The sequence below is a fragment of the Trichoderma citrinoviride genome (genome assembly GCF_003025115.1).
Source record: "Trichoderma citrinoviride strain TUCIM 6016 unplaced genomic scaffold BBK36scaffold_15, whole genome shotgun sequence".
Taxonomy (NCBI): domain Eukaryota; kingdom Fungi; phylum Ascomycota; class Sordariomycetes; order Hypocreales; family Hypocreaceae; genus Trichoderma; species Trichoderma citrinoviride.
Genome location: NW_020194723.1, coordinates 212789 through 228772, shown reverse-complemented (window position 1 = coordinate 228772; position 15984 = coordinate 212789). Strand labels below are relative to the sequence as shown.

Here is a 15984-nt window from a genome sequence, read left to right as displayed (position 1 = left end):
GATGCGGAGGGCGGTAATGGCGAGGACATGGCGGCGCCGGCGGCGGCGACGGCAGCCATGCTGGGCGATCCTGGGGACTGCTGTGTGCCGCGTAGCAGGCGAAGAGATGCGTGAGATGACTTCAAGCGGCCTCTGGGTAATGCGCCAGGCTTTGCGCCTTTGTCGGCGACTGGCTCAATGTCTGGAGATGTTGTGCTCCCGCCGTATCGGGTTTTTGAACTGTGCGCAGCGCTGGCAGAAAGTAGCTCTGTGATGTAATGAAGAGAGAGAAAGAGAGCAGGTAAACAATGTATCACAGCTTGAATGTGGAAGAAGATGAACAGCGAGGATGGCAAAATACGTCGATGTTGGACAGTATCAAAGAGAAACCATCGCCAGCGCAAAAATGGAGGGGTTCGTCGTCTGTCGTCTGTCCCATGGAAGGGATCAAGGGCCCAGACTTGAAAATAGCGGGGCACTGCTGTCGCTCACTTGCAGCAACCGCAGCTGCAACCCTTTCCCTCCTTCCCAATTTCTCGTACATACATCATCGTCGTCCACGTGCAGCATCGATGTTTCAGGCTTATGTAAGACCGATGGATGCTCCTCCGTCACTCACGCCGAAAGACGGTCTTCCCTTCAACCTCGGAGCTCGACGTACGTTTTTACGTTGCCTTACTCCTCCTCAGCCAGACTCAGATCTGTCTTCGTCTCCAATGTTCAATCTACCTAGTATATTCATCAACAAGTACCGCGACCCTTTGCTCCGGCCCACGCGTTGCCCTTATCCGAGGTACCTGGTACTACCAAGCCAACCGAGAACGAAAAAAACCACCAGCGGCGCGGACCCTGTCAAGTCGGCAAATCCCCTTTAGCGCTCCTTCGACTTGCTCACCTTTGCACTAGAGACTGCTTCCCTCGTCCCAGGCCCTGGGGACCCTGTAGGCTTGTTGTTACCTTACACACACACAACACTGTACCACCACGACAGGTTCCGCCCGACTGCTTCTGCCGCTGCCTGGATACCTGCCTGTCTGGTAACTTCCATGTCCCATTTCCTTGAGTGCCTGCTTCTTTGCCGCGCTTTCTTGTGTGGGCGGGAAAATCCCCCCCCCAAAGGGAACAAAATCCACTTGGGCGGCCGGTTCCCGCGGTCCACACTTCAACCACTCAACTTTCTTTCCCCTCGACTTTTTTTTCCCTTTATACTTGTACCTCTCTAGCTTGGGATTCCAGAAAAAAAAATATCCCAGGGCATGGCAAAATTGTCCTCCGGCTCTGCAGCCCTTGCTCTCCTCCCATCATGGCTTGATGGAGAGGACATTCTCTGATTCCTCTCGAGTACCGGCTCGGCCGTTGCCCTCGCGGCAGGGAAATCCCCCTTTGACACAAGAGCTGGTGAGCCGTCCCGCGCCTTTGCCTTCTTCTCTTTGGCAGATCCTCACAGCTAACGCCAGCCAGCCGTCGCAGCAGACAGAAACTTCTCAACGACGGGGGCGAGTCCGGAGCTCCAGCTGTCGCCTATTGCCTCCCAGCAGCCATGTTGATCTGCTGCTGTCCACGCCCATGGCGAGACTCGACCGTCCACCGCAGCCGACGAAAAGCTCAGGTCGCGCAGCCTGCTTCCCCTCACGTCATCCGCCCCGGTCGCTGCGAGGTGAGACCAGGCTGCGTCACGACACCCGCCTTGCGAAAGCCCTCGTATAAAGAGACTGGCTGGGAGTCTTGTCTGTTTGTCTGGCCCACCCACCGCCGAAATTTTATACATGCCATCACACGAGTCGGATGCCGCAAGCAGTCGAGATTCAAATGTCCGCTGGATAAGTGCCAGCACAGCGTCTTTTTGGTTCGTTTTATTATTGTTTCTTTCTTTGTTTTGTTTCTTTCATATGCTCCCATTGGGGGCTTCTTCTTCTAATCCTAAAGAACCGACCGCAACTCCCAACTCCTCGCAATGCCTCGACCAAGGCTAAGGTACTATACACCGGTCGTTGTCATCTCCCTCGAAAAGATCCTTCCTTCTCCCAACCCCCCCTTTGTCCGATCCGTTCGGGAGGACCCCTTCAATACCAGCGTGATTGGAGAAAAAAAAAGGGAGAAAACATTATATACACCTCCACACACCCATACTCATACAAGGATGCGGTACCGGATTCGGTCGGGGGGGAGAGAGTGGGTTTTTATGATGCCGCTTGGGCTTGTTGAGCCGCGGGAGGTTGCGGCGGCTGCGGTTGCTGCTGCAGTTGCGGTTGCGATTGCGGCGGTGGCGGTAGTACCCTATTCCCATTTGCTGCGCCGTTAACCGCTTCTGGGGGAACTGTCGGCCTCGCTCGGAAGATGTATGGGCTGAGAGGAATCGTGGCCCGGAACTTGAGCGCTCTTGTGTCATAGGGATCAACCTCATACACCGGTGGCTCATCGTCTTCATCGTCAGAGTCATACTTCCACCGGTCCGAGTACTCGTACGCATCTGTCCGAGAAGGTGTCGAAAGGCCTCTTCTATCGATCCACAACCGCTGGAGTCGGCCAATGCGGCGACGAAACGCCGGCTGGTTGGTTTGCGATGACTCGTCCGTATCCGCACCACGGAACTGGACTATGGGCAGCTCTGGCTTGTCCAAGTCCATGGGCTCAGGTGCGTTATCGACATCCATCGAGTCTGAAGATGTTGACGCCGGCGGCGTCATCAAATACTGCGTCTTGGCAGGTCTAAACTTGAGCTCCATCCCCAGGGGTTTCACCGGCGAAAGCGGATCTCGAGTGAGATCGATGTGGTTCTGGTTCCACCGCCGGTGATTCTGCACCTTGGTCTCAATCTCATTACGGAGCTCGTTCTCCTTCTCCGCGAGCTGGTCGGAAAGCAGCACAAGGTCCTGTTCGTGTGAACGTCCATCGGGCCGCACCGGCACGCGCACCTGCGTTGGTGGCCGCGGGGCCCCGGGGGCTTCTGCAGGCTTTCGCTTCTGAGACTGCGTGATTGCAACCGTGTCAGTGCCAAGTGGCATGATCCGCGTGCAGGGCCGAGCTGGCCTTGGTTCGCAACGTACCTTTTGGTTGACGAGGTCTTCGTCGTCGCCCTTGATACCCAGTCTGGTCTTGATCTGCTTTAGCCTGGCCCTCTCCTCGAAGATGGCCCGGTCCATCTGCAACAGATCTCGCTTCATCATCTCTCGCTCGTATGCCAACAGCACGAGCTGACGGCCATCCTCGAGCTCGCGACGGAAACGCTTGAGCGTCTCGGCGATCTTGGTATCTCGCGACCTTGTCTTCCTCGTTTGCCGCACCTCCCGCCGTCTGAAGCAGACATATGGGTCGGTGTCATCAGTCTCCTGGTGTGTCTCGAACTTGATGGTCGGGCGCAGCGGTTTGTTCCCAGCCTCCAGCCGCCTGGACTTCCAGTACTCATATATCTGCTTGGCGTGCTGCAGTATGGCTGTAGAGCCAAGCTGATTGAGGCCCGGCACCATCATGTCATATGCGACAATAGTGTTGTCGACTGACGCGAACGGAGTTTGCTCTGCCGCGGTGTCCTCAAACACCTCCATGATGCGTTCGAAGTCATCCTCACTGAGCGTCCCGGCCGCGGGAGGATTACTATTATATGATTTGAGAAATTCATTGTCCTCCGTTGTCATGTCATAATGACAGCTGATACACTCCTCCACCGTCTGAGAGAATCGGATATAAGAGGAAGGCTTGTGGAAGACTGCGGGATAGAGGCTATCATAGCTGATGTCGCTCTCTCGCGGTGGAGGCACGGGGATTTCTTGGTCATTGCTTGTGCCGGCCTCTTTCAGAATGGATTGAAGGTGATATTCCTACAGAGCAAACAAAAGAAGAAGAACAGGTCAGTAGACGTTCAAGAAGAAGAAGAAAAGGAAAAGGAGGATGATGGCAAAAAAAAAAAAAAAGGGAGAAACATGATTCAGTAAGATAAAGAAAGAAGAAAAATCAATGCACAAAAAGAAGAAGATTTGAAGGACAGAGGCATCGCATCGATATGCAGCACTCCATATGAGGTATGCCATGAGCAGCTTATAGAAGAGGTATGTATGGGGGTCGATGAGGGGCCACGTGACGGTGCACGTGATATCAGAAGTTGCGGTGGCGCGGATATGGTGGTGAAAAGGACTCACGTTTTCCTCGGTCTGGTCGACGCCGGTCGCGATTTGCGACTCGGTAAGCAGAGATTCATACTCGGAAGCATCGATCTGATCCTCTCTGAGCACGGGAAGAAGGGTTTTGACCGTCAACTTCTTGACTCGGACTTTGCGGGATGACATGTTGCCAGGGTGGTGAAGGACGGCAGAAAGCCAGCGGAAAATCCGCAAAAAAAAGAGCTCAAGTCATAAATCGAGACGTCCCGAGTCGCCTGTCGATGAAAGGAGGGCGGTTCCGGGGGTGTTGTCGGGGTATTTTGATGGCTCGTTGCTCGCGTTCGATGAGGTGACGTTGAGATTTGTTTTGCCGCGCGAAGATTTTTCACTGGTGCAAAGCCTGGAAATTGGCGGCCCTTGTGTTGGATGCGGCGCTGGGCATGGCCTTTTGGGGGCACTGGGCGAGCCACAGGAGGAGGTCGCAGGTCACGGCGCCATAGCATTTGGCGGGCGCGGGTACATGGAGGGCGCTCGGGCCACCCCCTCCTTTTGGGCGCTCTTGTGCTGTGTCTTGTCCCCTGAAGACGAAAACAGGGCCCGCTGGGCTATTACCTGATGGCCGCACATTTGGCGAGGCGCGCCTCTGGTTGGCTGGGCGGCGGGGCGGCGGGCAGCAGAGGGAGCCCAAAGAACGCGCTCGGGTTTCCCGGGGTTGAGCCGATGGCTGGCAAGGCGTGTTTGTTTACTTACATAAGCCCGGCAACCACTCAGAACGGAGGGAATGAGATGCAGCATTAATCAGATCTGCTTTTATCACTGCAAACGAATATTGCGTCGGACTTGATTGTTCTCGACATGCAGATGCCTTTGTTATACGATGTAATGTATGAGCTAGGTATGTATCGGCATTCTCATTTGTTGGCGTATTTGATTCGCAGTTGATAGCGGTAGTTGTATAATAGACTTCAAGCCATGGCTCTATGTACATACATAGCTCCATCTTATCTGATTGAGACGAATGCATCATCTGCCACAGTACGGAAAGCTACAAGTTTGGTACATATGGACGATCTGTAACAGTCATCTTAGTGTTTCTCTTTACCGAATATTTATCTTGTTAGCTGATTCGTAAGTCTTTGCACGAATACGAATACCTGCACGGAGTATCCTTCACTTTTACTTTGCTGCAGTCTCTCACTGTAATCCAGGGACGTGGCCCGTGCACATGACCAACTCCCTACCTTAGGTACCTTGGTACTACTACTCCGTACCCCTCTAGGAGTCCCAAATGCATAATCCATGCCGCCGTCCAGACGACATCCATACATGACCGCTACTATTACACGCCAACAACCACAACCACGCCCCTACAACAGACCACGATATTTCCGCCCCGAGTCTCGCTCCTCTCTCCTCTTCCCGCTCGAGACGAACACAGCGCAAGAGTCGCTGCGCCTGCCAAGATGGGCAACACCACCAGCACCGTGCTGGACAACATCGTCCAAGGCTCCAACTGTAGGCTGCCGTCTTCTCGCCCCCCTCTCACCTCCAAAGGTGTTCCTTTCCCGGCTTGCAGCTGCTAATCGTTTTGCCGTCGCTTAGTTGACAGAGAAGAGGTCGACCGGTTAAGAAAACGCTTCATGAAGCTTGACAAGGTACGGGATTGGAAAGCCGAGGAGGCAACCAGCACAGCGCATTTGGGCTCTTTTCCCGGTCGGGCTGCTGGTTGCCGCAATTTGGATCACGGGCTGCTCCTTGTACGGACAAATGGAACTGGCGACTGACTGCTTTATTGCAGGACAACTCTGGCACGATCGAGCGCGACGAATTCCTCAGCCTTCCTCAGATCTCCTCTAACCCGCTCGCGACACGGTTCGACTTCCTCCCTCCCTCCCCCCCTTTTCAGCACCTCTCATCCCCCGGCGATTTTCAGACACACCGCTCGCACTCGCAAACCCCCTTTTGAAGTATTCACCGACTAACGTGGGACATATAACGTACGGCAACAAAACAGCATGATTGCCATCTTCGACGAGGACGGCGGCGGCGACGTCGACTTCCAGGAGTTCGTCTCCGGGCTGAGCGCCTTCAGCAGCAAGGGCAACAAGGAGCAGAAGCTGCAGTTCGCCTTCAAGGTGTACGACATTGACCGCGACGGCTACATCAGCAACGGCGAGCTCTTCATCGTCCTCAAGATGATGGTGGGCAGCAACCTCAAGGACCAGCAGCTGCAGCAGATTGTCGACAAGACCATCATGGAGGCGGACCTGGACAAGGACGGCAAGATTAGCTTTGAGGAGTTTACCAAGATGGTGGAGAATACGGATGTGAGCATGAGCATGACTCTGGGTGCGTTTTATTTTCTTAATCTTTTTTCCTCCCTTTTCTTGTTCCATTGTCCTTTTTCTTTTATTTTATTTTCCCTCTATTTCATGGGTCTTCTGTGCAAGGCCTGCGTCAGCAAAGGTGCATGCTAACTCGATGGGCAATGTAGACCAGTTCTAATCATCTACGGAGGAGGAGAGAGCAAGGGACGGCGTTGGTCTCGGGTAGACACCGCCACGGCGGCGGATGTTTGTGGACAATGGGATACAGCAGTTATGATAATGAATATCTACGCTCGAATTTCTTCTTCTTCTTCTTTGCCTCTCTCCCCCCCTCTCTCTCCCACATTACGTGCGGAATGATTCCCGATCTCACTGGACGCACGTCTGCAGGGCGATCGAACATGACGCCCCTTGCGAGTCTTTTCAGCTGCCGCTATTTTACAGCCTATCTTGTCAAAGATGTACAACGCATAGCTGTCCCAGACATATATGGTGTCGAATGTGGCAAAAGGACATTGGCCCAAAATAAATCACATATCGGCTTGTGTGTGTGTGTGTGTGTGTGTGTGGCTGCGGCAAACGAGACAACGAGTGTGCGGACTCTTGGCAGCAGCAGCACTCCTTACCCTTCGCAGCTTCAGCTCCGAAGGCACTACTACATACTACTACAGTTCGACACACCTCGTATACGACGTATCTGGGCATCGTCCTACCCATCATATTAATTTCAGAGGAGGAGGTAATACTCGATCCCCGGCCAAGCATGCACATTGCCGCGCTCCTGCAGCAACGCCACACCATCCCCGAGCAGCAGCATCGACAGGTCACACGGTGGGTGTCTGTCTCGCATCGGATTACTTCTTTTCTTGATGGAGCTTGAGGATGTATGCCTACCTACCTCTGGAGAGCAGTGGCCCGATGACGCTGACTTGGGCATGCCGAGGTCCTATTCTGAGCGGGCACGATGCTGTACGGACCATGCCGGCTTGTATCTCTGGGCATGATGACGAATGCCTCTTCTTTCTCTCCATGCATTCTCTCCCTCCCAATCATGTTTCCATCCCCTACCTAAGCTCAAACACTTCAACCTCTGCCTGCTGCTGCTCGTCGTCAACGAGGCTGTCATCATCGCCAGCGTTGTCAGTTCCTCTCAAACCCCCCCAGCCCAAAATCATTGTCATACTCTTCTACGTCTACCCCAGTTACCTGTCCCGGGCAAGTAATCTATGCACACCTGATCCGGCACAGGCAACTCCGCATCAAGACCGAGCCTCAAAGAGCTACAGCCATCCGGAGGCAGTGCTACATACCGTCTCTCCGCCCCTCCACAGACTGCCCGCTATTCGGTAGTACTCCTACTACCACGAGCTGCAGCTGGACCTGCATCTGGGGCATCGTCCTCTTTAACCTACAACTGGCATTGCGTGGCCAAGACACGGATCCCTTGCTCCGCCAAACTCCACAGGAAGAAGTTGTCACATGCACTCCAGATTCAAATTGATCTACGACGATCGGGAATTGACTTTGTGAGCAAACTTTCATCACGGCAACGGCTCCGGGATGCGGATTTGGGCGGGCTTCAGGGATGAACGCTCCTGTGTCCATGGCACCGAAGCGAAACGAATAACTTGCTGCATCATATCAAAAGAGAGAGAGAGGGGAAAGCATCCCATGAATGTATTCTAAATTGGCTGGTTCTCACGGCGAGTTAAGAGAATGGCCTCCCTCTCTCTCCTCGGCATTTGGCATATGAACGAGCATTGCGGCCTACATGTAGCCTTGGCAAAGGGCAAGGCGATAAAGGGTCTGATGGGTTGCATGTAACCCAGAGTGAGACACTTATACGACGTCTACATGCGATGACGAGAATTTTCCCTCGATGTACTCTCTACGCCCATCGGCATTGGCTAGCAGTCAATCTTGACGCATCCACGCGATTGCACGGCGGCCCCCGGCCTACTATCCCGGAGGGAGGCTGCATCGCGACAAGGAAGGGGACTCTCCAGGATAACCTCCCGCTCACAGGTGTTACCCTGCCACTGGGCGGCGGCAGACTTTGCTCCGACGTCAGTCAGATCTCAGCAGCCATAATCATCGCATCGTCGCCCCCGGTTACAGTTGTCAAACAGAGACTCCATCACGTACGTCACGAGTGTTGCAAGCAAATCACATGGGACTCCCAATTCACAAGGCCTTGTGTCTCATTATCTGTGCCCAATCCAGCTCCCTAGAGTCCACCGTCTGGACTGTTTGCGTCTAGACCATTTGCTATCTACCTGACGTCTTCCCATCCCACACCCAGCCGGTTGATGCTGCCCTCGAGGGCTCAAACCCGCTATATTCTAAACAAGTGTCTAAAGCCACATGATACACAAAGTATACATGAACAGAAGGGGAAAAAAGAAGTAAGAAGAAAGAGAAGAAAGGAAAATCCGACTTTTGGTGAAGATGCTGCACGACCCCCCCATTACTGTTCAAGTCGAGGTGACGGCAGATTAAGAAAAGAGAACAACTTGTAAATGAAACAAGGAAAGATAAAAGCAGGGGGGAAGAGGGCAAGGGGCAAAGCAAGGTAGAAAAACGAAAAAGGCAAAATCAATCGCCCATCTTACATTCTGCCTGAGTTTTCCAAGCATTCAACGCCGCCTCAAGGCCCCTTTATCCGCTCCCGCGGCTGTCCTGCCCATGATGCCCACCAAGATTCCCATTCCAACTCCCGTCCCGTCGTACCAATTCGCCAGAAGGACGCTCGCCCTGTCAGCCGCTGTTATGCCCGTGTTTGTTGCCTCGTCATGTTTGCCGGTGCCCCGTTGATGTTTGTGTCCGTGTGGCATGCGAATTTGCCATTGGCTCCCCTCCTTCATAAGCCGGTCTCTCTTCAAGACACAGCCATGGAAGTATGCAAACATATCACTTGATACGCTGGCTTCACCATCCCCCTTGCGCTCTGCAGGTCGCAAGCAGACGCAAGACATATGCGTCCATCCCGCACCAAAGAAGAAAAATCAAGAACCCCAAATTCCCATCCATCCATCCGTCTGTCCGACAGTCCATCCGTCCATCCGTCCAGTAACCCGTGAGACCCAGTAATGAAACTCCTCCCCCATGTTGTTTTCCCGGGGCCTAACCCGGCCGACATTTATATCCGCGCTATTGTAGAGGCCGCGCCGAACGTTCCCGTTGTGTATTGTACAATTCCTCAGCCCGCCGCAAATGCGAGGGCAGCTTGGAAAGAAGAGACAGAAGGTGGGGAGCAGAAAAGAGAATGTAGAAAAGAGCACCGAGCCAACTTTCGTGCTAGCATTATACTAACCAGCATCTTATCATTCACGTGCGTAGATATATTCCGCGTCGTCGTCATCGTCATCGTGATGCAGAGTACGGACAGATCAGCGAGACCCTCCACTCGTACCGACGGCCGCTTCAAGGGAGTCGTAGAGATCGAGGCATTCTTCGAGGACTGGGCGGCTAGTTAGAATAGCCTCTGGGTATAACTCAGAGCAAAGGGGAGGGCAGCAAAGAACATACTTGTCTCGATTCGATCCTCCCACACGCCGTACTGATAATCTACCAGACCATGGCTCTCGATACCATCGCATAGGCGAATGAGCTCGTCACCCAGCTTCTTGATCGTTTCCTGGGACATGACCGCCTGGGATCTCGACAACTGCTGGCCGGACGACATGACTTCTTTCTGCCGGAAGCAAAGAGCTAACCAGGCGTGGTTAAAGTCATTCCAGAGTTTGATTCTCTCGGCGTGAAGGCTGGCGTCATCTTGGCTGAGTCCTGTCTCTCGCATGTAAGTAATCTGTCATGCTGAACGGTTTCCTTGCTCTTCATACCTAGTTCTGCCACTTGCGTGAGCAACCAATTGGAGATGTGAAGTAGCGTTTCGGCAGCCCTCTCGAGAGAGGTGGAGGAAATGTCCTGAAACACGGAGCCCAGCTGTCGTTGGTAGTTTTGCCACTTCTCCTGCAGCCCGGAGGAAGCGTAATCTTGCCCTTCCCCCATGGTGGAATCCGCTGCTCCCGAAGTCTGCTGCATGGCGCCTGCGGCAGGCATGCTGCCAGCGTAGCTCATGGGTTGGCTCTGCTGATATACCCCGGCCGATGCGCTGCTCCCCTGGCTCGGGTGTTGCATGCTCGCTGCTGCTGCGCTCCCTGCTTCGGAGCTGAAGTATGTTGATGTGACATCCGGTGCCATCATCTGCATTGCTGCCTGCTGCCGTTGCCCAAAGTGTTGGGCGTCGTAGACTGGAGTTTGCGCGTTCGGCTGAGGCACGTTGTACATCATCATACCCGCGTTGTAGCCCCCGAAACTCTGAGTTTGTGGTCTCGAATCGGCGCCGTATTCCGAGCCGTACGCCATTGCCGTCGATGGCATGTTTGTCGGCGTCGAGAATGCGGCCGTAGGTTCTTGGTAGTACGTGCTGTAGGCTGGCGCACCGCCCAATCCTCTCTGTGCTGAAGTAGGTGCAAGGGGCGCTGTCCGATAGCGGTCAGAAGAACCGCCTACAGGACCTTGGGCCGAGTATCTGTGTGCAGGAGTGTGATGGGTAGGCGGGTCATTCTGCCTTCTATGTTGGTTGGGGTTGTCCATGCCCCGATGGGCTTTGTCGTACGAACCCTCTCTTACTGAATCCTCTCGGTCCGCTGAGGAGGTGTTGTTGTTGGAGACGAGTGTGCTGAGAGGATCAAGATGGCCAACTCCTTGGCGTACTGCTGGCCGGGTATAAACGAGTGACAGTGTTCAAGACCACGTTGGGGCAGATGAAACGAGCAGTGCGAATCGATGATTCTTGTCTTGTCCGTGGACAGCTATTGAGCGAGTGTGTGGGCGTGAGAGCCAAATCCGTTCATACGACGATCATGAAACTTGTGGACTGGAAGCTATTAAAACCTTCAGTCCAAAAAGACGAGAAGAAGCGCTCTAGGTGAACAAGTCGAGAGGTCGAGGTCATATCCTGTTGGCAAGGTCAGACCAGCCTCGAGACCGATTCCTCCAGCAACAAGAAACGAATGTGTGTCTGAGATTTTTTTCTCGGCTCGACGAAGTGTTGTAACGTAACGAATACAAAGACGGTTACCCTCTGGGCAAATTCGCGAATTCTCAATGGCGGGCTTGGATTTGGCGGAGCCAACTTGTCTATTAGTTCATCATGCCCCGAACGGCAGTACGTCAGGGACAGGGCACCAGAGAGGCGTAGGTTCCACCAGGTCGACCTGGTCTGTGTGTGTCCGGATGCCTGTGTAAAAGAGCGTGAGCGGTAGGTAAAGCAACGGCACGTTGTCGGGAAGCGAAAGGGTTGGAGTCAAGTTGTGACGGTTCAGAGTGGGAGATCCGTGAGCGAGATTTGGGGAAGAGGGCCTGTTATCCTCTTTGCAATATTAGATGCTTACCCTTTCCAAATCTGACAGAGTGGGCTCCCAAGAGAAATGGCACCAGAAATCCAACGGGTTGAGACAGGGAGGCCTAGGCCAAATGAGAGATGGTGAGGGCAGAGACCTTTGCCAATCGGATGGTGGATGGGGGCGTGTGAAGTGTGACTAGAGTCGTGGGCACTGTAATAGCTGACGCCGCTGGTGAGGATGCAAACTCGGCTGGAATCCAAACAGCAACAGCGGGGACTCGACCGAGAAACTAGCAGCAGTACTATGTACTAGATCACTAAAATCGATGGAGCCTTGTTGGAGACTGACGGGTGACTGGCGTTGGAGGAATCATCGGGTCTTATACCGAGGGGGGTAACTAGTGATAGTTGCCAAAGCCCGTCTACTCCGAGATCCACGCTAATGGGAGAAGGGGAGAGGGACAGAGAGGTAGAGGGAGAAGAACAAGGTGGAAAACAGAATGGTGACGGCGAAAAAAGGAGGCCAGAATGCCCAGATCCAAGTACAGGTGTGTACTATTCGCTCCCCTGAGGGAGTACTATCACACCAGTTCGCCGGTGGGCGAGTGTGGGAGGACGAAGCACAGGAACAAGAGGGCCGTCAGCAGTATGCAGTTCCAGTGTTCCGTCTGCCTCGTAGGGGTCCAGACAAATGCGCGGCAAGTCATAAACGCAGAGCAGGGCTGCTTGTCCATGGCGACTGACGACAGCCACATCGGCCAAGACATGCGCTTGGTATGTATGACCCGGGGTGCTGGGCATAATGTCGTATTCTGGTACCTTGCGTTGGTCGGCCCTAGCTAGGAAGAAAACTTGGGGCGATACAGTCGGTAGGCTGCCACTAGTCTGCAAGGCTTTGGATTGTCGATTTGGACTTGGGGATCTGCGTGTGGTCACCCCTGGTCATCCGGCACGGCGGAAAAGAGGCTTTGTTGGAGGACAGGCCAGGGGGGACCGACCCCCTTCGGACGGGGTCTGAAAAGAGCGAAAGACATCGAACTGGCGACATCAATGGCCCGCTCTTTGCTCGCCGTAGCACTCTAACTCGTGCCCTCAGGAAGCCGCAAGCCAACAGACGTGTAGATGCTGTGCGATTGGACGAAAATCGTAATGTGAAGTCCAAAGTCCAGACTCGACCAGGATGGAAACAGAAAGGTGAGTTGACGTGCGCTCCGCCAGAGACCACATACACGAAACACGGTGGATTCCCATCTTCACTTGGTTAGTGGATGGACTCGCCGATGGTTTGGGCTTGGCGGCGCGAGTCGGGACTCCTGCTTTTCTCCGCTAAAACGGAATCCTGTCAACGAGGCTCATGCCTATCTTCTGGAACATGGAGCATCGCCTTGTCGGAACGCAACCCGTCTGCAAGGCATTGGCGAGCCGGTACTCGACATGTGAAGAAGCACGTCCTCCGGCCTGCACACGCCTATCAGACGGCTAGGAAATGCCGCCGGATGTGACGAGCGTGGTATTTTCATGCATAAAGTCTCAACTGCCACTCTGCCTCTTCACCGCCAGGCGAACGCGCATTGGAAGCAGGGCGCAAAATAGAAACGGCAAGCCACCGCATGACAACAACAGCCCGGGAATTTTGCATGAATGAGGAGGGTGTCTGAGACGCTTCGCTGTCTGTTAATACCACTTGGAGTAGGACTTGGACCAGCCACAACCAAAGGCGCTGAATAATGACGCATGACCGAAGCGGACAGGGGCTTTGTTGAGACGGCATTCTCTCCAATAGAGCACGTGTAATTGCTCTGCTTCTGCGATCAGTGGGCAAGGAGACACGCTCATCGGCCAACGGATCACGGCGTTTGCTGAGGGCCGTCAGACCAGACCATGGCTAAAAGTCAATGTATATGACGGCGCTTGATGACCGGCTGTCTTGCCGTGCTGGTAAGGCCCAATAACTGGGCAGCTAGCCCGTTACACGGGGATGACCGAGGTTTCAACGCCAACAGACAGATTGCTCTCCAGCTTGCCATTGCGGCCACCCATCGACCAGAAACATAACAGCATGTCAGCTACCAAGCCCCAACAAGGGGTGGAAAATCCCCGTCCAGCGGCCAGCCTAGGGCCAGGTCCGACGAGAGGCGTCCCGACAACCCGGGTCGTGCCCGACTGGGCGAGACAATTGACGCAACTGAGTTGATGAAGTCGTCCTTTTCTTGGGCTGCATTTGTGCTGACTTGCGCCTGCGTGTCTCAGTCAGAGTAGCACTGCTCATTCAAGGACGCGGGATGCCAACGAGCAAATCACGGGACACAATGCCCATCCTTGACATGTATGTAGTATTACTCGTCCTACCCGTAGCAAGCCGCAGCCAAAGGATCTCTGATCCAAGACATGCCGACTAATCTCAAGCTTGTGTTGCTTGGCGAAGCACGCCCCCTTGGAATCGACACGCCCGTCGGACAAGCCCCCTGCAAGGGCCTTTGACAGATGGAAGCTGAGCTGAATCTTGAGAGGAAGACTGGGTGTCTAGGGAGGACAAGACAGATCGATTGGGTACGGAGGAGCAGAAGAAGAGCCTGGACGATTTGGAATTCAATTCGAGGGCGGCGTCGAGATATTGCATCTCGCTTGTGCTTCGTATAACCCAGCCGGTACCACCTACTTAGGTACTAGGTAGTCACAGCAGAGGTAAAATACCTACAGTAGTAGCTGACCCGGCCGACTTGATGCCATCACGCACTTGAATCGAAGAGGGAGTACCTTACCATACCTAGATCGAGGCGGGACTCAAGCGGTGAAGCGCACGTGAGTGCTGCTGGCTGTTGCAAGGCAGGAGCGAGCTGTAATCAGAGACAAAGGGAGCGCGATCTGGGCGCCTGCCCTCGGCAGAGAGATGAGGAAGGCACTTTCCAAAACTGAGACTATTGCGTCATTCATCTACTATCTTACTAGGTATCTTACTGTCCTTACAATCTGTCTCTCCTCTCTTTCTCCATCTTCAAGCTCATCAATGCGACGGTCGCCGTCTCCTCTCGATTCAGGCACCGCGCACCACCAGGAACGGAGGACGGCGGGATTGGGAGGAATTTCGATCGCGGAGTGGAGGCACCGAGCGGGAGGCCATGTGCAGCATGCGTCAAAGTCCACAGCCAAGGAGCCTTTTCAATGGACAGGCCATGCTGCAACTTGCTGCAAGCAAATCCCCGGACGCAGCGACGGCAGCCAATCTGCGAGCCCGGAGCTGGCAAATACAGGCAAAATGCACCTCGCTAGGGCCGTGCTAGAGGTGACCCAACGGCTCCGGTCCACAGCGACTCCATCGGCGAGCAGCCATTAGGAGGCTCAAGAGCGGGTGTGGAGATGGGCTTGGCTTGGTGTAGCGTGGGCAACTAAGAATGGATTTCGGAGGACGAAGCCTGGAAATCAGGGAGGCCGGGAGCTTTTCGGCAAGCTGCTGGCAGATCTCGCGAGGAGGAAGAATGAGCGGATGGGCATCTACGGTACCTACGCAAGCGCGAAGCCACCGAGGGACTACTGAAATGAGACGAAGATGGATTACTCGAGCCTGGAGCTATCAGTCTGGCGATGTTTACTTAGTTCGAAGTGCCTTGCGACAAGGCACGACCAAGGTACGTTGCTATTAGTGCGTGTCAGCAGCAGGTGTTTTGGTTAAGAATAGGATCATGGCAGCAGCAGTCTCTGTACGAAGCATGACTACGAATCATCAGCGAGGCTCTCGTCAGGCCCAAAAAAAGATCATCAATGGACGATATCGCGATTGAGGGCGCATGTCCCTGTACAGGCATGACCATGAGCCCCTTCTGGTCGGAAAGTTGAGAGGGTGGTCTGATGTCTCACTGTCCGAAGGAACTCCGCTTGCATCATTTTACCTCATGTCTCTGTATCATGTTAATGTTGCAATAGTCACAGTGACACTGCCATCAGCTATTCGGAGTATTGCTGCTGCTACGAAGTACGAGGATACTGAGTACCATTGAAGACGACTCGAACTGATCGGGCATACTCGAGGCGCAACCAACGTAGCAAAACTGGGTAGCACGGTCGAACATTCTCGTCTGGCCTCACGATTGAATATTATATTAAGGGTTGGTGCAGGACAGGGCAAGCATCGAAGCCCTGCAAGGAGATACGGGCAGTCGTAAAGGCAAAGCAGGGAGTTGGAGAGATGAAGATATTGGCAATAACCTACAAATGCTAACGCGCACTTCCAGGT

The 15984-nt window shown here is 54.0% G+C and overlaps 4 protein-coding genes across 4 annotated transcripts; 2 read left to right on the top strand and 2 right to left on the bottom strand.

The window, feature by feature from the left end:
* Positions 1–2159: 2159 nt before the first annotated feature.
* Positions 2160–4497, bottom strand: BBK36DRAFT_1183581 (hypothetical protein; the record flags this gene model as incomplete). The annotated part of the gene is made up of 3 exons (XM_024896361.1): positions 4116–4497; positions 3027–3797; positions 2160–2948 (listed from the first exon to the last, which is right to left on the bottom strand). The coding sequence occupies exons 1-3, from the start codon at positions 4260–4262 to the stop codon at positions 2160–2162; spliced, it is 1707 nt and encodes a 568-aa protein (XP_024746143.1). The 5' UTR covers positions 4263–4497.
* A 1042-nt stretch (positions 4498–5539) lies between these two features.
* Positions 5540–6581, top strand: BBK36DRAFT_1162603 (calcineurin, beta subunit; the record flags this gene model as incomplete). The annotated part of the gene is made up of 5 exons (XM_024894457.1): positions 5540–5591; positions 5679–5731; positions 5875–5948; positions 6091–6425; positions 6571–6581. The coding sequence occupies 5 exons, from the start codon at positions 5540–5542 to the stop codon at positions 6579–6581; spliced, it is 525 nt and encodes a 174-aa protein (XP_024746142.1).
* Positions 6582–9769: 3188 nt separating this feature from the next.
* Positions 9770–11002, bottom strand: BBK36DRAFT_1183564 (hypothetical protein; the record flags this gene model as incomplete). Its single annotated transcript, XM_024896360.1, has 3 exons — positions 9770–9863; positions 9932–10189; positions 10246–11002. 3 exons carry the CDS (start codon positions 11000–11002, stop codon positions 9793–9795), a joined length of 1086 nt encoding a protein of 361 aa, XP_024746141.1. The 3' UTR covers positions 9770–9792.
* Positions 11003–12360: 1358 nt separating this feature from the next.
* On the top strand, positions 12361–12743 carry BBK36DRAFT_1022150 (hypothetical protein). The gene has a single exon (XM_024888868.1). The coding sequence runs from the start codon at positions 12402–12404 to the stop codon at positions 12594–12596; it is 195 nt and encodes a 64-aa protein (XP_024746140.1). The 5' UTR covers positions 12361–12401; the 3' UTR covers positions 12597–12743.
* Positions 12744–15984: the final 3241 nt, after the last annotated feature.